General features: G+C 40.8%; 1 protein-coding gene across 8 annotated transcripts in view; it reads left to right on the top strand.

Moving 5' to 3' along the window:
- NCKAP5 (NCK associated protein 5) overlaps positions 1-24,302 on the top strand; it is a 685,167-nt gene extending 660,865 nt beyond the window's left edge. For all 8 annotated transcript variants that reach the window (XM_019553971.1, XM_019553966.1, XM_019553969.1 and 5 more), the window contains one exon: positions 23,480-24,302. In XM_019553971.1, coding sequence (XP_019409516.1) covers positions 23,480-23,761 — 282 coding nt within the window. In that variant the 3' untranslated portion in view covers positions 23,762-24,302. The remainder of the gene's footprint in view (positions 1-23,479) is intronic.
- The last annotated feature ends 1,052 nt before the right edge of the window (positions 24,303-25,354 follow it).

The following is a 25,354-nucleotide window of genomic DNA, read 5'->3' as shown; positions in this document are numbered from 1 at the left end:
TCCTGTGCCGTGATCACATTAGTCTTATGGGCAGTACGGCAAGGCAGTAGTTACTCGGTAGTAAGTTCCCATGTAGATAATCATTTATTGCAGTGGCCTCAGATAACCTTGAGTTGACATGATCTCATGTTTTAAGGTCAAAGACAAAAGATACAAACATAGGAAACATGACTGAACTCAAAGGATGAGCTTATTTTACTGTCTAGGGAATCTGTACTTTTAGGAAACTTACTTATTTCACATCTGGTGTTTGAATGAATAAGCCAGCCCCTTTCACATGCTTAAGAGCACGCTTCTTCCATTTTGTAACGTATTTTAGACTACTCTTGACAAAAGTAGCTGGATTGATGAGCCTGGGGGTCATTATCAAACTGCAGAAGAGGTACTGACAAAATCTCAGTGTCAGTGTCCAGCTGACCCCTCCCATAAGTCATTCTGCCTGCCCATGCAAGTCTTCTCCTGTTTCCTGAGGCTGACAAGAAAAGTAGCAATTATGATTTCCTCATGCGAATACCTAGGAACTGAAGCATGCTACCACTTCACATCATCCCATGAACAGCCATTATTAAATTACAGAAACCATTGCTCATTACTGACTTGGACAGGATTTGCACCATCCTTATCACGGTTTGATATTAATATACATTTCAAGGGTTACTTTATTAGCCTGTAAATACTGTACAAAATGACAAATGTTCCTTACAGACATTAGACTTAAGACATAATAAACCCATTAATCATGTCCGAAGCAGTGACCCGGCCACCCATTCATTCAGTTACCGGTGTGATAAAATGAGGAATAAGCCACAAAATTATTACACAAAATATTTTGTGTACTAACTGTGTGGGTGATTCCTGTCATAGTTTTAATTGTACGTGTGGTCAGTGTTCCCAGCCTCCAGAGCATACTGGAGCCCTTCAGGACTGGTCAGCTAATCAGGGCTCCCAGCTGGGAGAGCACATGGAGTCTTTGCTGTCATATGCATCCCTGGCATGATCAGCTGGTCAGGAATCGGGAGCTCACCATGCTGATGGGTGCTCCCAGCTGGAGGAGCAAAGGCAAGCAAAAGGCGAGAGCTCCAATCAGCTGACAGGAGCTCCCATGGCTGATCAGGACTTCCAGCCGGGGGCGCTCAGGGAGCCAAGTGCGCTACTTGCCAGTGCAGCGGCAGCCTGGGGCCATGATCCTGGGCTCCTCCTGCACTGGCAATATGGCATAATGGGATCTGATGCTGGGTCCCACAGTTGCACTTCCTGCCATGCAGGTGTGCCCTGGCAGGAAGCACGATTGTTGGGATCCTACATCACATCCCATCACACCTTTAATTTATCATCTGTCAGGGGCCATAGTAATTAGGGGTGTGTGAATCGCATTCGATTCAGTTTTGGATTTGGCCCGAATCGGGGACAGTGATTTGATTCATTGATTCAGATCACCATCCTGATTCAATTTGGCTGAATCCAAATCTGAAGATTCAATGCAGCGATTCAGTCATAGAAACAGCTTAAAATGTTTTTTCTACATACTTCAAGGTACGAGGCGTGGCTTATAAATGCTGTGATGCTGGGGCAGATGGAGCATCCCAAAGGAGTTGTGGGGGGAAGGGGAGAGCCCACCTGCTTGGCGGCTAACCTGGAAGTGGACCAGAAGTACTTCCGGTCCACTTCTGGGTCCACCACTGAGCACACGGGGGGAAGGGGGGAGACCATGCCCCCTCAGTTCAGTGATCAGCCACAGGGGGACCTCAGGTGCCCCCACAAACCCAGGAGGCACCAGTTGCTGAGCCGGGGGGGCGGGAGGAGGGGCTCCCCAGTGTACGCCCCAGCGGACCCAGAAGCGGACCAGAAGTGCTTCGGTTCACTTCCGGGTCTGCTGCTGAGCATGCTGGGGACCCCCTCTCCCCCCGCGCTCCCATAGGACGCCCCATCTGCCCCAGCATCACAGTATTCACAAGCCTCCTGGTACCTTGAGGTATGTAGAAAAAACATTTAAAGCTGTGTCTATGTCTGAATTCGTCAAATCTTTCTGAATCTCTCTGAATCGATTCAGAGGGTTCCGATTCAATCCGGAGAGATGAAAGGGTCTCCTGATTCGATTTGGATTTGGAGATTGGGCCACTGAATTGGTCTGATTCTCCACCGAACCGAATCGGGGACCAAAGCGTCACACAGCCCTAATAGTAATACCTAGCCCTAACATAGTGCACTTAGCTATAGGTCTTGAAGTGCTTTACCCAGGAGGCCATTTTCCAGATGGGGAAACAGAGTGAAGTGACCTGCCCATATCAAGTTACCAGGCCTGTGGCAGAGCTAAGCCTATAGCACATGTTGTGAGCCTGCTGCTCCAGACTGGACTGCACTATGAGAAGAGGATGCTTTGTTACTGTCCACGTGCTGAAGCTATTCTTGCTGTGGTAAAACAACAAAGATAAATTCCAGTTCAACCCTGCAGGCACATGGAGGTACGATTTTCATTCCCCAAAGTCTGAATCACTGCTGTATTAAATGGAAAGTAGCTTGCTCACCTTGTAAATGGAATAAGAGCTCCCAGATATGAATGCAATCCGAGTTTGTCCACTTGGGGAGTTAGTGAAGAGCAGTTGTGTAAGTGTGTGGGGGCACCAACCCTAGGTGCTGACTTAGGGGGATGCAGAAAGAGCAGCTCCTACACTGCTGGACCAGCTGTTGTTACCAGCAGCAGCTCAGCGACAGTTACTACCCTGTGCACCGCTACCACCCAGGGCGCAGAAACACCCAGCTGTGCCTCTGGTGCACAGTTACGTAGTGCACTGTAAATTCACAGCCCATTGACTATGCAGGCACCTCCCCTTGTAGATAATGCCTCAGTAAGGGCATTCCCCATGCATGAACTTCTGTTTATCAAAATTATAAGTTACCTACCTTGAAGGAAGCTGTGAGGCTCCCTTTATGTTTAAAGAGGGCTTTTAGATCCTCAGATGAATGATGTAATACTTATTCCATCAAAAAAGAGTCTGGATAATTACCCACGTTGATGTAGGAGCTATTGTCATGGGTGTCTCGTAGGAATATTTGACAACCCCAGTAACAAAACCACAGGATCCTGATCCAATAAAATAATAGACTTTACTGTGCCACCCATGGGAGTATTGAGAATTAAAAAATATATTGCCTAGCCTCAAGTCTGATTTGGCTGAGCATAGAGAAACATTAAATCAAAAATAGATTAGAATGTCCCCAGACACCAACAAATCCCACATCTCTGCACATTTCCCATAGGGTACATTTCGATTTCAAATCTTTTGTCTGTAATCAGATCCAGGACCTACTTAAAATATCTAGCAGTACAGCAAAGAGAGAACAAAACAAGCCATCAGGCAGTTTACAAAAGCAAAAGTCTCATGTAGACCCACATCAAGTAAAAGACCTGCTGTTCGGAGCGTAGGAAAGATCTAAAGATTCCACAACTGGCTTTAAGATGCAGTCCACGGATATTAGCAAAGGTTTATCGGCCTACATAACTGAAGAATATTTAAGGATTACATAGGTGTCATGGTGATTATGCATAAGTAGATAGAACATTTAGTCAATTGGTAGAGAGAACTAAGAGTATCCGTTGAATACAAATCAAATTTACTGGCTGATCCTCTTAAACAGAGATCATTCTATGGGATGTGTCAAAAACTCGACAGGTGCAGCCTTTCTGATTTACACTGGGGCTGAAGTATGGGTTTCTGTCATTTGTTCCTGTTCACTCCTCAGCCCTGCTGCAGTGTAAATGAAGCTTTGGGATTTATTTCCCTTTGCATTCATATCGTTGCCCTGATTTGGAATGCTATAACCTAATATAGTAACCCAACATGGGATTCAGAACACATTAACAGCAACACATGACAAATATTATTTTGGAAGTTGGTACCATAGTGCAATTGTTCTAATGGTAGAAATATCATTAGTAATAAAAGAAACAGATAAAAAGGAAATTGAATACAATAAACATTGCATTGTCTCAATCAAGATGAGAGGAGGAGGGGCAGAGATATTCAGAAAAACTCTCTGTTTTGTGAAACTGGAAAATATTTTGACTCCAAAAGGAGCATCTGATTAGCAGAGTTAAATTAGATGAATAATGCTACAGCATTTTTGTGAATTGTTTTTTCCAGCTGAGACTTGCCTCCTCCATTAATAATAGTGATATGTTTTGCATATCATGAAGAAGGGGTAGGAAATGACTTATCTTTTTAATATGAGAGTTATGTTCTCAGCACAATGCATAAGCAATAAGTTATGCAGCTCGTGTTAATGGGAGCTGTATCACTACACTGAAAATATACCACTAAGCCATTTTAGAAGTGCCCCTACAAGGGAAAGTAAGCTCGTGATGAATATCTTTCAAAAGTTACATGCTAAAATCATTTTGCAGTCTGTTCTAATCCAGCCATTTTCTAAATTTGTATTTCATCTCTGAAAAGCGATTCAACTTGTATTTAAATATGAAGTCATTAGCTGTGTTTTATGAAACCTGACAAACAGATTGGCAACATCCTGGTGAGAAATGTGACTATAAGTACACTGGTTGTAGTTAAGGATTTGTTTTGTCTACCCCACCTGTTAATTTTTAATCACAGTAGGCCACAAAGCGAAACATTTGTCTTTCTACAATATTGTTAAACCGTTGGACTTGGATTTCAGTCCCCTGTGTAGCATTTATATTGTTTTTATGAAAAGCAATATTTATATCTAGGATGATAGACCAACAGGGGACTCGGCAGACTTAATAGCAACGAGTGACAAAGATTATTTGGGAAGTTTGTAAGAAACAGCTGTGTAATTTAAATGTCTTTTAATAACCTTTCACAAAAGCTCAGAAGAGTGATATAAACTTTAGTGGCACATATCAGAGTCTTCCCAGCCTGAACTGCCCTCCATTCATCATTGAGACGTATCCTGACAGCTGAGTTCCCAGAACTGCCTTCTTCTCTGGATTATTCCATTCTTTGCTTGATCATTAATAGAGGTTGCTGAAACTTCTAGACACTATTCAAAGCCTGTAGCCTTCAGGATTTAACTGCTCTACTGGTATTCTTAGTAAATAAAAACCCAAGTGGTTATTTGAAAAATTATTTGAATAATTGCTAGTCATACATTTAAAAGTGATCCCTCTGATATCCTGTTATATATGCACATATCTTGTCTGTAAAATTGAATACACTATTAAGCACACTGTAAAACAAGGCCTCAAATGGATTTCACTGGATGTCAAATAAAACACAAGTGGGTGGGAGTGAAGAAATTAAATATGAATAAATTATATTACTGAGTATTTTAAAATTAAAATATTAACCGTGCATTAATAGTACATGACATTTTTTATAGCAGGAGCGTTTAAACTTCACTGAGACACTGTATCTGCCGCACAGTTAGCAGGTTGGGTGCTTACACATGCACAAAGACACCAAATGGATTTGAAATGCAGGAGGTATGTTTATTAGACTGCCTGAACCTGATTAATAGAAGTGGATGAGCATAAAGCATATGGCTCGTAGTTACTGTTGCAAGAGTTATTTTACACTGCAAAGCCTAGTTCTAATGCCTTATTTATAGGCCCTTATCAGTAAAAATATAAGCTATTTTTTCAAGCACGGTTTCCTAATACAGGTGCTCCTAAATTCATATTTATGCACTAAAATAGCTGGATTTTCAGACCTGAGGAGCTCTTGCAGCTTTTGATGATGTCTGTGATAGTTCTCTTGGCTCAAGTCCTCAGAGAACAGGTTGCTGATATAGGCGTGATTATAGATTTAGGCGATTGCCTTTGGGCACCTAAGTGGGAGAATTTGGCTTATAATGTCTAATTTTTGTACTGGGGTAGAGCGAGCAATTCCCAAGAAACTCCAAAAGGCATTTTATGTAGTTTACAACAACAGCAAAGACAGGTCCTGTGATTCTAGAGTTCAAGTTGTGTCATGGTAAAACTCGTATTGTTTTTTTAGCTATTTTTTATTACATTTCCAATAATCTTTATCGCTCTGGCAAAAAGCAAGGGCCAGCACCAGGTCTGTCATTCTACAGGCTTTATTTCATTTTAAATGTCCTCTTTTTTCCTTTTTTCTCTTGTGTCACTGAAAACCCACCAGACCAATCAGCACCATTAAAGATTAGGTAGCCCCCAGTGCAGCACTCCTATAAAGGAGTTAAATGCGAAAGGAGGAATCTACACTGTGCCATCGTAAGCTGGGTGTTAGTCATAATAAAACTGTACATACCAGGAGTGCAGAGGCAGGAGAGCCAGCCAAAGAGCAGCAGTAATCATCCAAAAGAGCTGAGTGGCATGAGGGAGGGTGGTTTGTCTCCTCCAGTTATCTGTGAATTGCTTAGTGGACCTAAACCCTATCATTTCTTGATTATTTCTGTCATTTGGGATGGGAGTAGGAGGTGACTGCATATACAAAAGTATAATTATTAGTTCTTCCGTATTGCAACACAGGGCAATTTCTTCTTCTTCCTCTGGAAGGATAGAGAAAACCCTGTCGGCATAACTAATACTTTTCATTTGTAGAAAAGGGGTTAAGTCAGATGGAGTCATGCAGTGATACTTGCAGTGTTATGGTTGCACTTTTTGCCTCTCTGCAGCTGAACTCATCTTCCACTACCATCTCTGGGTACACTGTGTGGGACACTGCTGGGTGCTGGGAGGGGGCAGGGATTATTTTAGCCCAAGACTTTCTTCCCTTCTGAAGATCCATTGCTTGTGGCCTGAAAATTCAAGCTATGTGCTAGATGGGTGGATTTGGATCTATGACTGACTCTTAACCAACAGCCACTTATATATAGGGCAGAAACTAATTTTCCAAAGGTTTTTTATGCAGGGCAACACAGTAGGAACAAATTTAGACAACCCCAGTTGATATATCAGAATTTGGCTTAAAGTAGCTGGTGGCACGAGCATTTGCTAACCTGTGTTAAGCCAACTTTTGTGAGACAGTTGGGAGTCTAATAAAACCCATTTCAGATATTATTTGGAAGAATCTCAAGCATGGGGAACTGGTCATGTTCTGTTCCTTGCAGCAGATGGTGTCCCATTTGGTGTTTGTTAGCTGTGTTTGCAGCTCAGTATTTTGTTTCTAAGGGAGTTGGGTAAGTTAAATCATTTCTCTCTCTAGTGCCTGATCCAAAGTCCACAGAAGTCAATGGAAAAGTGCCTGTTGACTACAGTGGCTTTGGATTGCACTCAGAGTCCTCTCTTCTCTCAGAGGATTGTGGGATGTTTGCTTGGGAGGAGCCCACTGCAGCCTTTATTATCTTGTCAGGGAGAATTTCCTGCCTGCAAAGAAAAAAAAATCTCTACTGTGAGAAGAAGCTTTGCTGTTTAATAGTTAAGCCCAGGACCATGGGGTCAGGGTATTACTTCCAGTTCTGCCCCTGGCTTTCTGGGTAGCATTGATCAATCACTTAACCTCTCTTGGCCTTACTTTCTATGTCTGTAAATTAAAGGTAAGCAAGTACTTTCCAGGTGCATTTGGACTGAATCCATTTAAGGTGGCTGTGTGGTTTGAGATGCCCAGAGGAAAGGGGCAGCAGCAGTGCTAAGGCATTGTTTTTATTAATTAGTGTCATGGTGCCATCCTCACTAATGGATCAGATTGGAGCTTCCTTTGTCTTAGCTGCTAATGAAACCCATGGTCCCTGTCCCAAAAGAGTAGGCAAAATGCAGTAAATCCAGGTTCTAATCCTACAACAAGCTTTGACATAAGTAGAGCCCGGTTTACTTCAGTGGGGCGTTGTGCTAAGCCAGGGGTCTGACCATAAAGAGCTTGTTACTGTACCTCTGCATAGGAGAGGCTATTTTAATTAAACCCTCATGGCCGTTTGAGGCTGGGACGATTCAAAATATGGAAGGAGTTAACAGTGGAAGTAGAATACAAGTAACAGATTTGCTTGTTTTCTAATATCTGTCACACACAGATGTATTTTATTGTTCAACAAAACTTTTCAAACTGTTAATTTCCTAATATAACCTGGTGTCTGATTTTATTTGATATTTTCAACTGCGTTTGTTATTGTGCATCATCTGTGACAACATCTGATCACTCAGCAAATGAATGCATGTTAGCACACAGACTCCCGCATGTGTGCCTGCATTTCAGTTGTATTTTAGTCCTCCTAGTGGCCTTTTATAATAACAATAATACCACTTAAATTTTATATACAGGAACATGCTGCATATAATGCAGACCTCACATCAATTTATCAAATTAATACTGCAGTAACATTTTTCTAATGCGAAAGGCAATAAACCTTCTAAAATATTCCTCCTACAAACTCACTCCAGGGTCTGGCTATCTTACCAATTATTATACATTCACATCTCTCCATGCATTATGGGCTGCATCATTCTGTCACTGAAATAAAACCCACAGACGGGAAAGTTTCCTTCATTCAGCTCTCACTTTCTCATTCTGCTCACAAGATGAGTTACTCAGAGCTGGGGACAGGACTCAGACTCCTAAAACAGGTTGTCCCAGTCCTCCACACTACCTGCCTCCTTCTGCTGTGTTTTCCCCATTTTCTTGCAAAATGCCTCCCGGTTTCCTAAGGGGTTGGGAGGGAGGGGTGAGGATTGCAAGCCAGGATGGAAGCCTCACACATAACAACAAGCCTGAGTTTCTGCTACATGTTGAGAATCTGCCCTGCTTGTTTTCATGGAGGGGTGAAAAGAAAAGCTGATGAAGACACCCGTTCTACTTTCTGCCCCACTTCCATCCTGCTTCTCAGGCCAAGGCTGTGCTCCTTACATGGGGACCTACAGCGCCTTATATCCACTACAGTGTCCTGGACACCGTTCATAATGTTCCAGATGCAGCATTCTCCACTTCGTGAATTCTCAACGGATAATTAAGCCTGGGTGTTTTCCAGCTTGAGATATATGGGCCAAAAAGGTGAAGCAACAAGCTTTAAAAAACCAGCGTATTTTTTATTAATCCAAATGGGTAGCACTTCAGCTGTGTGGGAAGAGGAGTCTTTGAAATACATTTTACAAATCTTCTAACAAGAGCAGCCTTCTGTCTGTGTAACCTGCAGTGCTCTTCTCAGCTGCAACATATTCTGCTCATTGCAAATGATGTTTCTTTTTGATAATTCTCCAGAGGCGCGGTTGAAGGGGGTGTCGTCTGCAAGCTAGATTTGTGTCTGACATGAACCACCTATTCCCTGCATATCTTCTCGTCTCTCTCATTTCCTTGTGGATAAAGCCAGATGGGTTGTGTCCCAGGACTGTATCCTTGAGTTGTCTGGCAAATATTAGATTAGTCTATGATCTATAAGTGTGTCCACCCACATGTATTTCAGGTCACAGACTAGACTACTCACTCTAGTTTTAGCCTCTTACTACCTTCAGCACTGTCCCCATAATGCACAAACAAGTCATTAGTGGACTGCTGTTGTGCAAGGCACTCAGTTACAAATAGAAACTCTTCTGTATCGGGAATGCTTTAGCATCCAAAGATATAGCAGGTGCTTTACAAATCAGATGAAAAGACCGTGTCTCTAAACCGAACCTCTTGCACTCTGATCTCAGGTGTAATGGTAGATGTAAGAGCAGTTAATAATACCAATGAAGAAGAGCAAGTGTCATAGTTGTAAATTATGTGGCTACTCAGTGATAATGCATGCAACCGTAGGTTTAGCTCAACTAACCGGCTGACGTTGCTATGAAGCTAGTAGTGTTTTTAGGAGAACGAGCAGGAAAAGGTAGTTGTTCGGTGAAGCAGGAATGAAAAGGGTGCATTAGTGAATATTGGGAGAAGTAATGGGCATGACAACACGGGAGGAACAACAGTGGGAGTTGAGGAAATGCCAACGTTGTAACAGAAAAATCGTTAAAGCAGCATAATGTATAGATAAGGCTGAAATGTGGAGTCTGCAACTAGGCACTGCCAGGAACTCCCCTGAACTGGTCTCTGATGCACTTGATGTGCCTACAGAAACATAATCCATGGTTTCTAATCCATTGCTTGGCACTTCGTCCACGTTTCTGATAGCTTGGTGGGTTGCAACATGCCTCAATCAGGTGCATGGCAGGGTCCCTGATTGTTCCTCTCTCTCTTTCACTCTCTTAACTCCCCCTCCTCCCCCCCCCCCCCACACACAGTTGTTTCATTTTCTACCCCTATTCCATCCCGCTATTTGTTCCATGATTTAGCAGATTTACATAGTTCTCATTCAGCTTTTGGTGGGACGTCCCACGTATTCTTGTATCTCAGTTCTTGCTTTGAGATCAGGAACAAAGATTGGGTTGAAAAACAACTTCCTGAGCCATTGCCATACTGCACTGGAGCTACCCCTTTGCCCAGTTGCAGCCACAATTACTGCGGGAGCAATCGAGGAAGATGAGTTTTAAAGAGTTACTGGTGCTTCCTCCACAGCACTGCCTTTGTAGTAGGCTAGAGAGTTAGGGTGAAGTAGATTCAGTTTTCCAGTCTCCCAAGACAATCTGGAATCCTTGATGAATTGCCCCTTAGCCGGTTCCAGTGCGCTCATATGCTAAATGTGAACCTTAAAAATGAATTTCTTGGCTTTTAAATAATGACTTTTGTGGGCTTGATTATATTCATTCTCAATATAATGTTTGGTGGGCTACTTAATAATAAATTGTTTACTTAACTGATTCAGATAGCAATTTATATGATTATTGCCTTAGTAGAAAATCTTTTAATAGAAGGTGATTTTTTTGTTGTTGTTTCCAGTAGAATAACAAGTTATTTTATTATTCAAATAGGGCTTACTTCCTGCTGTTTTCAATAAGATTTTTAATAAATATGTAAATTTAAAAATTAATTTACTGCATAAGTTTGGCAGCCTGATTTTTGAACTGACAAAAGTTTGATGGATTGTAAAATTATCCCCGTGAAAATCATCAGTCATAGTAAACAGAATTTATCAACCTCTGGTAATTTTACAGCTTTTCTTCATCTTATCTTCTGTTAGGAACTCACTTAAAATTGATTATAATACAGTATCTTTCTAGAGCCATAATTCATTCATAGATTAATTAGATTTTAGGTTAATATCCCATCATAGCATGGGACATGAGCCAACAGAGTGTTTTCCAGTTGTTACAGAGCTGCAGTAGAGAAACCTTGATTACTGTTCCCATGTGGTTTAAACCGCCAAGACTAATCACTAATCAAATTCAAACCACATAAAATGGAACATCCCTCATAGCATTTATTTTCTAGCTAGCTTATACTATGAGCTCTTTATTGACACAACTAGGTAGGCTGAAATAAACTTTAAAAACAGCAAGGGAGTAATTTCTGCCTTACTTAAATCCATTTTTGCAAGCCTTTATATAAAGGAGACTGTTCTGAATTTTGCATGTGTGCCTACATCACTTCTGCCTCTCCGCTCTCACTTGTGTTCTTGGACACAGGAAAGGTAAAATGGCTACAATTTTTTTTTTAATAGTTTTTTGAATATATTCATGTGCAGGATTTGAGGGTGGGTGGATCACACACACAGCTTTCAGTACGGACAGAGAAATTATTGTTTTGTCTGTATGTTTGAACGCTTTCTGAAAGTGGTGGAGAGCTCAATGTCAAAGTAGAAATGGCAAGAAAAACCATTACCCTATTTAAATTTCATGCTTGCCTCAACCTCCTGTGGGTGCAGTGGGACGGTTGTAGTTCTACTGTATAGGCCAGAGTGACTCACCAAGAGCATGTGGGAGGGCAACATGCTCTAATCATTCCTCAGGCTTGAAAGATCCTTTATGGTTACTTACATAAGGCTGGGGTAGGACAGAAACAGAAATGTGGGCAGTGGAGCTGTGTCTTAAGCAGATTCACAAGAGAGCAAACCCATCCTATACCAAGAGGTTTCATTGCAACTTTCAGACTTGCAGTGGAAGGGAAAGGAGGAGATTATTGATCCAGAGAGAATCCCTGCATACAGCCTTTTAACTAACTCATGCTTTGGCACAAACAGGGAAGAATTAGTCCTTGGTGGTAGCCTATCCCCGATTCATGTTTGCCCATGTGAGGGCCTGCTGACAGCAGAAGCCATTTCACTCTGTCTCTCAAGGGAGGTTGGAGTTGCAAAGCATAGTGCTGCAGTGGTTTGAAGTTTCATTCTGCAGGGACTGACTGTACAGGTGTGCCCAAGAGAGGGGGTGTGGATATGAATGTCTGGCGTGTCTAGTGGTGTACTTGGTAGCTGTGTCGGTCTGGGACAAAAAGAAATATAAAGACCTAGAACTCTTCGTTCCAAAACGATACCTTTTATTAGGCCAAATGGGAAATTACAAAAATAAATAAATCTTTTTCTGCAAGCTTTCAGGCTCAACTGCCCTTCATCAGGCTCTGGGAAAAGTATAGATGGTAAAGAGTCCCCATAGATAGGAAATAAACTTCATTTTTGCAGAGTGGGAGCTGGAGATGGAAGGCTGTCCCTCTGGGTCCATGAGAGTGTCTTTGTGAGCTGTGTTGAGTAGCCCTTTGATGTGTAGATCAGGTAGAATTCCTTCCCTGGAGGTGTCAGATGGCAGGTGGGGAGGTAAAAAAAATCTTTCTTGTCCTGCAATGAAATTTAAAATCCAAAATCAGCTAAAATTTGGCATCTTCCATGTTTCAGGGATGTACTTGGTAGCCATGTTGGTCTGAGACATAAGGAAATTGCAGAGATCTAGAACTCTTGGCTCCGAAATGATATCTTTTATTAGACCAGCTGGGAATCCCCCCCCCAAACAAAAATTGCAAAAATTACACAATTCCCACACACCTCCAACCCCCGGCAAAATTGCAGGAAAAAAAGGAGTGTCTGGCAGGTCTGGGCAGATCCCGAGATGCTTCCCCTGCACCCATTATCCTTACAGAGGGAATGGCCAAGTATTGTAGTACATATTTTTGCCATTTGCATGGAGTATTTCTTGAGAAGCTGTGTGAGGAATTAGTTCCTTTGCAGCTGTTCCAGCCAAGCTACCTGTGCTGAGGGGCGGTGGAAAGGCTGCCCCCCTTAGTGCATACAAATGAACTGCTTTTTATAGGTGTGAGAAGAGAACTGTTTCTGGAATTCCTGCCTCGTAATACCACTTAAAACAGGTTTTTCTACATTTGCTGCTTCTGCTTCTCTTCCATTGGATTAGATGATGTACTCTGGATGTTACCAAGCTAAGAATCTAGTTCAGTCCCCAAAAGAGATGGTTATTAGTGCAGAAAATCATTACCCGCCACCCATTACAATTCACTGCAGAGCCTTGTAGGAAACCCTGTGGAATGCAGTCCTATTTTCCATCATTACACTGAGGGGCTGCAGTCAAGGAGCTCTGACATAACTGGAGAACTAGGGGAGAAATGTCTGTGTAACTTCCAAAATAAATAGATTTGCTGAAAAAAGCCAAAGATGGAAGATGAAGACTGGTAAGTGTATGGCTAATGCCGAGGGAAAATAGTGAGGGAACCGTTCAGCTTTATGAAAAGATGACCCCAGTTATTGAGTGTGAAGAGTGTGTCAGAATATTTGCTGTAGGAGCCTGATTTCGTGCTTGTTGAATTCATGGGGATTTTTGCCCTTGTCCTCTACGGGGTAAAAGCAGGCCTTCTAAGAGCTGCGTTTTGAATGAGCTTGCCAAAATAATTTGCTCGTTTGAACTAACAATTGAACTAAGATTAGACAAAAGCTAAATGCTTTCAAGTCAGTGGAGCTGAATGGGATATGCATAGGGTACTGAAGGAATTGACTAAAGTAATTCCAGAGCCTTTTTCACTATGGGGGGATCAAGCATTGGAACAGGCTACCTAGAGGAGTTGTGGTATCTCCATCCCTGGACATTTTCAAGAGCAGGCAATAGCCTGGGGTTTAGTCAAGGATGATCTTCCCCTAAGCAGAGGGTTGGACTAGATGACCTCATGAGTTTCCCTCCAGCCTCATCTTCCTGTGATCCTTTGAACTGTTATTTTCCTATCTTATTGCCTTCTAAGCAGGCATGCTCCTTAAACAACTCAGTTAAACCATTCTAATTTTGAATTATTTAGCCAATTTACATCCATCTCATCCCTTCTGTATTTAAAGAGGCATGCAGAACAGAACCTCGGGATGTTTAACTCTTACGTAAAATCTGATTAAGAACGTAACAGATGGCAGTATTTAGCTTAAGATTTCATGGCTTTCACTAGCATGGTGTTCAGTGGGTTATCATTGGCAATATAGCTCTAGCAACTTCTGTCTAGAGCTAGTATTGAACTTTATTTAGTTTGGTAGAATAAAATAACTTGGTCAGCATTGTAGAGTTTGGCCCTTCAGTCTGAAGTTTTAATGTATTTTATCCCATACCGAGAAAAATCAGAACCATTTTGTTACCGTCTCCATAAATCAAACAAAATTCATTTCTAAAATGTGAAGTTTGTCCTGTAGATCTTGTACTCATTTTGAAACTTTCAGATGCTAAAATCAAAAGTTTTGGCCTTCTTTCTATAGATATTCATTCCGTAATATTTTGCATTGAGACTATGACTGAAGAAACTGCTTTTGCTTACTCAATTTTGTCCACAAAGAATAAACTGGATGCTTCCATGGCAGCTGACTATAACTCTGTTCACTCTGAAGTAAGCAGTGTTTAGCATTTTTAACTCCTCTGGACATCGTTGACTAAGCAGCTATTCTTACATTCTTGCCATTTTTCCCTACTAAACTCCATTCTTCTTCTTTTCTCCTCATGTGCCTTTAAGTAAAATCTGTCCATGTACATCTATGTGATGCAGCCAGTGATCATCATGTGATGCCAAGTGAAAAGCAGAAATCTTTTGATATTTGGCATACCCGATTTTCCTAGCTGACCAGGAAGTGTAAAGTAATAATTACCTGAACTGTTCCGAACCTGAAATATTGAGTTCTAAAAATAGGCAAAGCTCAATGAAGGGACACAGAAGATTGGGATATGTCTAGTCTAGTCTATGTATAAACAACCTGCTGTACAAATAAAGGTGTAATAGTGTTTATTAAATTGTGACCATAATATTACCAGTATATAAGTATTGCTGTTGTAATACTGAAACTTTTAGGTGCAATGGAATACCAGCGCACAGTACTTCCAAGTTCACTTAATCACTACTAAAAAGCAGGTAGTCATCTAACCCTATTAGGAAAATTGTGCTTTTAAAACAGTAAGGCTCAGTTCGCTAGGCTCAATGCACTAGACAATATCTTTTACCTTCCAATTCATGCAAGGATTCAAACCGCAAATAGAACAGCTCTTAACTCTACATCCAGCTGTTCATGCAACACTAGCCATTTTGTCCAGGTCTGCAGGTATGAGTCATGCAGAGCTCATGCTAATGAGCTTTCTTTCCCCTTAGGTAATTTACTTACAATTTAGGAGGACCAAAAATATTCTCCGGTTGCCACCAAAAATTAAATATTTATGTAGAATGTTGTGCACCTATATACGGCATGCTAGATACTGAGGTTTTGTCAGTATTATCGTGTTACACATAATACCATATGTAGATGACTTTTACCAAGTATATATTGTTTTCCCATAAAATGATGAACAGATCAATAATTTCACAAACACTTCATATCAATGCAATTTTTCCTTGAGGCAAGAAACAGAGGGCTTATTATTTATCTTGAAATCTGATGGAGTTTCTTTGAGAAGGTCATTGTCTGCTACAGCAAAATAATCATGGGATTTCTGTTCAAGCAGGAAAAAGAAAAATGATTCATTATTTCAAAAATTATTTTACCATCAGTCCAGAAAATAGATGGAGGCTTCTGACAATATACAAGGGAGAACAAGGCTTAACTTATTATTTAAGGTTACGCTTTAAAAAGAAAAGAGTTCAAACATTACATTTTTAGCTCAGCTGTAATATAACAGAGGTCATTCAGTTACAGCTTTCACCTTTGTAGTTTCCTGGATGTGATTGTACAACTATTTTCACTGTGGAGCCTTACCTGTCCCCCTAACGTTATCATCAGTTTGGCTAAATGAGATCTGGAGATTGTTCACTTTCTACTTTGAAACTACGGCTGCATTCTGTCCCTTTCTGTCTGTCTGAAAGAAAAGTACCATACCCCAGCTCAAAGGTAAATTGAACCTTTTCATATTGGGAACACAAAATGCTGTGGGTCTGCACCTGATCTCTCTTCCAGTGATTTTACAGGAGTGCAACTCCAGTGATTCCAGTAGAGTTGCTCCTGATTTGTGCCAGTACACCTTTGATTAGAAGCAGGCCGTGTTACAAAAACAATCCTTGTTACAAGAGGAAGCTGTGAACCTATTAAACATAAGGTATGATGGTAACACACGCTGCCCTGCATCTGTGTCATTTACCACTTAATCTTACCATCAACAATGCAAAACGATTATAGTAATGAGTCTTAAGACATCCAAATTGGTAAGACCCTGAATTTAAAACGATAAGCAGAAGAAACTGTGGGATCAATATGACCTTGAATATACACAAGTAATTTAACGTAGGAAATTAAAAATGTAAAAAGCTGGAAAATTGTTTTGTCTCATAATAAAGTTTTACATATTAAAAAAACAAAATCCAAATCAAACAGGCACCTCCTGTTGGGGTTGAGATCTGAAATGAAAGACCCCGAGTTGTGCAATTAAGTATTGATTTTGTTGATCTATATTTAATTCTCATAGCAATTTGGTTGTTTTTACAAAGTAATGTCTTGCAGATATACTTCACGTGAAGCAGTGCCCCTTTCACTGTGTGTTAATCTAAAAATTAAATTGCTTAGTGCATGTGAGACAAAGATAAAGTTCATTTTACTTTCATGTGGAACTGCCTCTGAACCCCTTAAAACTGCCATTTACCTAAACTTAGAAGGAAGCAAGATACGTTTATACCGTTGGTCATGGCTAATCCTGGGCTCAGGCATGCCCTGTTAACAAAGTGTGGCTAGGAGGCAGCGGTGAGTGCAGCTCTACATTATAAGTGCTAAGTCCCACAGCAGAATAGGAGTGGACTTGCTACGTTCCTTTAAGTGTAGATGTTTGTCTGCAGTGATGGCACCACCTCCTTTTTATCATTCCAAGTCTCTTTTTTCAGTAGTCCCAGACATTTATGCTGCACAGGTCACCATATAGAGTGCAGTCCCTGAGCCTGAAGAACAAGGGGGGTGTGTCGCCATGTGGGCTTTAATGCACAGTAGCTTATTTTACTACACATTAAAGCGTTGTGTGAAAAAAAGGCTAATATGCTAATACATAATAAAGTAGGCTACTGCACATTAAGCCTCGCTAAAAAGCATGCGCTTTGGCTACTGCACATTAGGGCAGTGTAATGCGCATTTATTTAGTAGCTCACATAGGAGGTACTAAATTTAATGCGCATTAGGAAATGTGCATTAATGAATGTGTAGACACACCTGGCAAGATGGTCTTTGCACCCCACCTGGCCAAAATCTAGCCCAGTAATTTTTTAATTAAAAATATGAATAATCAATTGGTACTAAAGTAGAAATAGTCAATGTGAATATATAGTACTTCAGTGTGAATGTAGGATAGATTTGTTTTCTAATTTGCTTTAGTAAGGTACACCTGATTTTATTGCACTACTAATGGATTTTAGTTAATCCCTTGAGCATATAGCCAAAGTGGAAAAAATATTCTGATTCATGACTCAGCAGTATATTTCACATAAATTGACTCCTAATTAATGTTTGTTTTGTGTGAACTACATTTTCTCGTCCCTTGACAACTATATACCTCTCTCAAACTGGTGCAAAGTGTCCTTCAATGGATAGCTAAGAATTCCTGCAAAGCAAAGAAGCTCTCAGCTTTCAAGAAGTGGAACAAGCATCTCTTCTGCTAGTTGTCCACCACACATTGGTGTAAGATGTGTCATAGGATGAGGTACAGTGGGCCCATGAATCATAACTGGAGTATGGCCCCATAGAGGATGTAGCCAGTTAGCATCAATAAAAGAAGATTGAAGCTGGTTTAAGAGGATGGGTTGAGGTCATTGCAAATCAGGAAGGCTGAAATTGCTCTTTGACACCCCTTTCTGCACTGAACATATCTTGGCTTACAGCAAATCTGTGCTGGAATCTTTTATATTTTCTTCTGAGTGAAGTTAATTTTTGTGAAAGACCCAGGAGACTACTGCACAGCCTAAGTGTCTTCAGAATAGGTACAGATTGCTCAGCAGCAGTGAAAGTTTTTTCATGCTGACCCTGCTTTATATCTCAACAAGAACCATGTCTGAAGGGAGAATTCAGTTCAATATCTGCCTTGGCCTCTCCGGTGACACTGCCAGTAAAGATGTCCATTTGTGGGATTTTTTTAGTCATGGGAACCCATGTTCACGGAGGGCAGGGAGCGGATGGATGCAGGCCGATCTGGACAGGTTGGAGCAATGGGCAGAATGAAACAGGATGCATTTCAACAAAGATGAATGTAAGGTACTTTACCTAGAGAGGAGGAATCCCCTGCACACCTATAGGTTGGGGGATGACCTCCTCTGCAGCTCAGTGACTGAAAGGGATCTTGGAGTCAGGTGACTCCAAGATGAACATGAGCCAGCAGCGTAACAAAGCCAATCGCACCTTATCATGCATGAGCGGATACATGACCAACAGATGAAGGGAAGTGATGCTCCCCTTCTATGCAGCACTGGTCAGGCTGCAGTTGGAGTACTGTGTCCAGTCTGGGCGCCGCATTTCAAGAGGGATATGGACAACATGGAGAGGGTCCAGAGGAGGCCGCCCATATGATTAGTGGCCTCCATGCAAGACCCTATGAGTGGAGGTTGAGGGATCTGGATCTCTTCAGCCTTCACAAGAGATGTCTGAGGGGAGACCTTGTAGCAGTCTATAAGTTTATCAAGGGAGGACAACAGAGCATTAGAGATGCACTATTTACCAGGCCACCCCTAGGAGTAACTAGGAATAATGGGCACAAACTAGTAGAGAATAGATTCAGGTTAGACATTAAAAAGAAATTTTTCACAGTAAGGATGGCCAGAATCTGAAACGGGCTGCCAAGAGAGGTGGTACTATCACCTAACTTGGAGGTCTTCAAGAGGAGGCTAGATAGGCACCTGGTTGAGGTCATCTGACCTTGGTCCTTTTCCTGCCTGGGGCAGGGTGTTGGACATGATGATCCTTCAGGGTCCCTTCCAACTCTACGATCTATGAATCTATGACATAATAGTGATCACTGCCTAATGTCACTAAGAGGCGTCTGCTACTAATGATTTCACGCACTACTAACATGGCCCAGATTTGATTTGAACCAATGACATAAGGCAAGGGTGACCAACCAGTAGAACAGGTGCCACAAGTGTCATCAGCAGCCTCTGTATGTGGCATGTAGCAGACTGAGAAGAGGACAGGCAGCACAGAGGCTGAAATCATTAGGTAAAGCAGCAAATTGGGCAAGGAGCACAGGGAAGGAACAGAAAGTAGAGCAGCAGATCAGGTAGGGGAAAGGGATCAGAGTGGTAGCTGGGGAAGGCGTGGGGCTAATTTGTGGCATGCCTGCTGAAAAGAATAGTCCCCACTGACCTAGGGGTTAAGGGCTCTGTATACCATTACTAAATCCCTGAGCCATCCAGTTCTGCAGGATACACTATCTATCTGATATCCTGCTGAATGGCCCTTATCAGCAGGAAAAGCTACTGATTCACATTAGCCCTGACACTGAAAGTGCATTAGTAAATTAATGACTTAAACATGAGCAAAGCTAGCAACCTTGGGCCAAACTCTGTTCTTTTTACATCTGCACTTGTCTTCATAAGTAAGTAATGGATCAGAATGCATATAACTGAGGACATAGTTTGTCCCACTATATAATGTATCAGCACAGTCTTGTGCTCTTTATTGTTCGTTATTTTGCTTTGTTGCATGTTGTGTGACAAAGCTTTGTGAACTCCTGTAAAAACTAAGAAACTTAATGCGTTCCGCAGGTAAATAAATAGTCTTTTATATTTCCTGTCCTATTTGTACCCATCTTCAGTTAGTACTCAACAGGTTATTTAAAGAACACAGGGGACCATTTCTTGCTGAGGCACCAAGTTTCTAAAAGTGATAATGTATTTTAGCCTTTGCAAAATGGATATGCAAGTTATTTTGTTATCGTGAGGCAAGAACAGTTTCTTGTCTGTCAAGCTTCTTACATAAATAAATAGAGCTTAAACTCGTTCTTTGTGAAGGAGGCTGGCATGTAATTGGGTTTACTTTCAGAACTATAATTAATGAAATATAATTCTGTAATTTTTTGTCTACACAGAATAAGGATTATATTACATGCTTCCCCTTCCAAATACATCATGACATGTGCTTGCCTATCACATTAACCTAAGTGGCTTGCAATTTAAACAATGGAATGACCTCTTCATACTAAACTTGTCTAATAAAGACAATAACTGTCTCTATTGTGGACTACAACTCCCACCTCCCAGAGTTCCCTATTTACATAGCCTTTAGATCACCCAGTCTTATCTCATGGTTTTATTACAAGACTGGCACCATTTGGTGTTCATACATTGTATCTGTAAAGCATTAGCTAATATTTTTTCTTTGTTTTCTTCTTTTCCCCTAGAAAAGGAAATGTCTGTCTCTTGTGGTTACCTAGAGCTTTGTAAAGACAAATCCTAATGATACAAAATCAGAAAGCAAATAAGAGGAACCCAAATGCTATTATTAAAAAAACAAAACAAGCAAACAAAAAACCCTCCTTGATATTTGTGCCAGTCTCATGACTACAGGAGCTGACTCATGACTGTTGACTGCTTGGGGCTGGCACTGCTTAATACCTTTCAAAGCAGAAGGAAACCCAGGAGGGAAACATTATGTAGTATCCAAAATAAAAACAGTACATCAACATCAAATGAAAAAGAATGGTAAAAATTACTGCACGTATCACCCAAACAGCATCAGTATAATGTGCATCTGCAGTACTGTGTTAGAAGAAAGAGCCAGACCATTCTCTTATCTTATATCAGATTAGACCATTGACTTTGGCAGAGAGACATGGATAAAATGGCAACCTTATATCCTAAAGTATTTCAAAGTTAAATACAAATGCTATTACCTCCACTTCAGTAACAAGCGTTAAGTGAAGGAGATGATGACATCCAAGTCCTTATGATCGCTTTTTCCAACTGTCAGCAATGCATGAAACACCTGCATACTCCCATCGGTTATTTGCATCGCCACCCGTACAACTTACTCTGTCTTCTAGCCAACCAGAGGTATTTTTGTTATCTTACCAGGGTACAATACAGAAACAAAATATAGTTCCATGCAATCAACCCATGTACCCATAAATCCCAGGGCAAAATACTTTCTCCCAGGGTAAATGAAGGTCAAATTAGGGATGAAACCCTAATCTTACTGAAGTCAATGGGCACCCAGCAACCTGATGTGTACTCTTCAGTCTATGCTAATCGTTCCTCTTTCATTAATCCAAAGTGAAGTTGAAAAAACAATTAAAAAGAAAAAAACCCCACAGAACTCAAATGTATAAACCAGTTTTTCATATTGTAAAATGTTTTCAAAGTTGATATTCTCTAGCACAAAAGGCTCTATATTCATGTTTTACAAATAGCACGTATGCATATGCAAGTTATATGGAGATCCTTCCAAGCACATTCCAGGGAATTTGAACAAGGTAGTTTGTCCAGTGTAGCCTCCCAGATTTCTATTTGGCCACAATACCAAAGACTACACCCCTACACTTTCAGAAAGTACTCCGAGATCTTTAATCAACAGAGTGGGTAAAGGATCTGTGGTATGTACCATCCCAAAAGTGGCACTGTTATGACTACAGTGTCCCCTGGAGCAGTCCCATCTTTTTTATTACTGGTTAAAGAAAGGAGTCCCATCAACTAGCATCACTGCTACTTAGTTCACATTAGTTTTTCTGAAAGGTTTCACTTAAGTTCTTACCTGGTCCAGTTAACAGCAGCAGAGTCTCCCAATGCCTGAAGAAGGGTGTTTGTGCCTGAAAGCTTGCAGCAGAGTCTCCCAATGCCTGAAGAAGGGTGTTTGTGCCTGAAAGCTTGCAAAGAACTGTTTTCCAGCTATTTAGTTGATCTTAGAAAAGATATCACATCTACCTAAAGAAACCTTACATGGTCCAGTCTGTTTTAGTTAATAAAATATTATATGGCGTAATAAAATATGATAAACTTGGTGCACAGACTAAGGATGGTTTGGATAGATATCCCCCTCCCCCCCCCCTTTTACATAATTATTCATTAAAAATAAGCATCCTGTTCCACCTAATCTGTTTTCTGTTGCCAAGTTCTCTGAGGACAGAGCAGCAAGGGAGGAACAAAGCCTGTTATATACCAAAACGTAATCTTTTTCACAAATGCCGCTGACCGGCGTTACACTGCAGGTTTAATCATCCATGGTTCCAGTTACACTATACTCTTGCATGAGCCTAAACTAATCATTTCATTTCCCACCTAAACCAAGTAACAGTATTTGTTCTCAGCTTGCCAATAATTTATTGATCCACTTGTTGCTATTCAAAACTAATACTGAAAATGAGGAGTGGCTGAGGAGTTTTTGGGGAGTTATCTATGATAGCAAATGTACCTGAGGGCATTTTGCCCCGTGGGTCTCTCAACATAAAATGTTGAATGTTATCTTTTTTTTTTTTTTTTTTTTTTTTTTTTTTTTAATAATATTATCTGTTACATGAGTTCGTAGCATAAGAAAAAAAAAGACTGGTCATTCTTATCGAACTGCTCACTAAACAGGTGATAAACTATTCTTTGAGCTGATCGCTGATCGGAAATTCCAGGAACCATCAAAGGGATAAAATTACTCTTGTATAATCCTACTGTGCGTTTTTAATATAATGTGCTAATACATTGTCCGGCTTTTTCAACAGAATTACAACACTTCCCAGTGTAGACTTAGCCAATATGTGATTGATTCCAGTCTGTAGGGATTGGACCGGTTCAGTGTAATTTCCTGTCTTGTTGCTTTCATTTCTATTAGGGAGTCTTTTGGTTCATGGAAATCAATAGACTTACACATGCAAAATGTGAGGTTATTTTCCAGCAAGTTTCATTTGTGTCTGTACTTTATGGAAAATGCCACTTTTCTGCTCTTAGTATGTCTATGGCATGTTAGCTTTTTGGCAGACATCAAAACTTACTCATAGACAATATTCATTTACTATTAAAAACCGAAATCCTGAAGGAGAAGAGAGACGTAAATCATTATGAAGAGGCTGGGGATACTTTACAAATACAAATTCCAGAATCTGCCACTTAAAACGTTAATGGTACTTAACTGTTTTGCAAATTGGGTCCTGTTTGTCTCAGCAGAATCATTAAAGCTATGATTTATCCTAAAACAGACTTTATTATTCCATTTAATTATAATGGAGGAGTAAGCCTACAAACCCCTAGCAATCGATTCCTTTAACACAGTGAACTTTGGACACAGATAATTATTTCCGTACAGGAGGAGAACTTTATTTTTGCAAGAAATATGTTTCTAATATTGTCCTTACTTGTTACAGAAATTGAAGCAAACTGAAGAAACAAAGGAAGATTCTGAGAATAGATTATCTAAAATTTCCCTGGAGTCACTCAATAAATTTAACAGCAATAATATGATTTTATTAGAAAAAGAGAAGAACTGTCTGAACAAGGTTGAAGGACAAAAGGAAGTAAATGGAAAGAATGAAGACGCTTCTTTAAATAGCTCCGATAGGCACGGTGTAGACAATATAGAATCCTTGAGTGATTCTTTATATGATAGCTTCTCATCTTGTGCCAGCCAAGGCTCTAATGATGTATAAAGACACTTTCCAGTGGGCTGTGAATGGAGCACTTAAGGAACTGGGAAAAAAAAAAAAAAAGCAAGCAAGCAAGCAAGAAAGGAAAGAAACAACTGTTGAAAAACTTCAGCCTAAATTGTTGGATGCTCAGCAGGGAATTTGGTGACTTATCATCGTGATACAGCAATAAGAAAAGACGAGACTGCATTTATGGTGGTGCGTGAGACTGAGAATCGACCGCAAAAATGCTGTTATACAAAAATGTCTTAATTTTGCACTTTTATGAACCTTGTACAGAAGTTGTACATTTTTTTTGAAAACAAATTATATTTGTAGAAAAAACGACAGCAATAAATATTAAATTGGCGCCATTCTTCTGGAGTGGCAGATGACTAACTTTTAAAAGGTGATGTTCATATTAACAAGAGAAGCTAGTAGATTTTTAAAGAAAGATTTATAATTGTTCTAGTCTTAAAACTGTATCTAGGAACACTGCTTTAACATAAACCTGAGCCTGCCAAATCATCTGTAATAAACTTTCTTGGACCCTCATTTTAAAACATACATTTTGATTTTTTTTTTTTTTTTTTTTCCCCCCCCATTTTCATACAATTTCACCTAAGGGTCGCTAGAGCTATGTGCATTTTGGTTGGTGCCGTTCCACAGCTTGTCTGTTGATACAGCAAGAGGGTTTTGATGATTGATACAATAAGAAAGCATTTGGCTCCAAAGGCCCTGTCCTCTGTGGCACGTACGTAGTCCCCGGACTTTGTACATCGTAGCGTTACCCACGTGCGTAACTGAGAAAGATCACCATCACAGACGTACCACTTCAGTTTGAGTTTTGCCTCACACGACTGCAGGATCTGGCCTTTATTTCTAATGGCAGGATGTACTTTAAAGCATCCCTACTTCTTTGCCCATTATACAGCCATTTAACAAGAATCATTTCCGAAGGCGCTGGGTTGTTTTTTTTTTATTTTAACATCTCAGACCCACTGTGTCCTCCAGGTTATTGGTTAATCCTGGGGGGGAAAAAAATTGAAATACCGTTCATATTTCCGATTTACAGCTAAGGAAAACAAGTAAAAAGCTCTTGGTGCTAACGAAGCTTAATTCAACATATCCGGGTGGTTTTCTACAGCCACTAGGTATATGTACGGGAAAAGTCTATGTCGAGAGTTCGGTGTATTTTTTCTAGTGGTGAAGTATTTATACTTGCTTTTGTACAGCAACCTGTAAACGGGGTATATTTGCCTCTGTCTAGACTCTGCACTGGTTCTTTCGCGCGCCTGTTACTCGTTGGCCGACGCTATTGTGCGGTAACGCTTTGCGGCGGCTCTTACCGTCGTGGGGGCTCTCCACCTCGCCTCATCGCCAGCGGGGCCGGGCCGCGCTCCCCGGCCGCCCAGCCAGGTCATTTGCGGCGTATGGCTGAATAAAAGCCCTGTGCCCTATCTGGCGAGCCCCGGCGAGTTAAACGGAGGGGTTTTTGGCAGCGGGAAGTTTGAGGCATGGGTTAAGGGGTCCCGACCCTTCCCCCCCCCACACACAGAAGAGTCTTTCTAGACATGCCAGGGCTTCGTTTCGACTGCAGGGGGGGGAAAAAAAAAA

This window comes from Crocodylus porosus, unplaced genomic scaffold, assembly GCF_001723895.1.
Source record: "Crocodylus porosus isolate Cpor-Errol unplaced genomic scaffold, CroPor_comp1, whole genome shotgun sequence".
NCBI classification, from domain to species: Eukaryota; Metazoa; Chordata; order Crocodylia; family Crocodylidae; genus Crocodylus; species Crocodylus porosus.
This window is presented reverse-complemented; position numbering and strand designations above follow the sequence as displayed.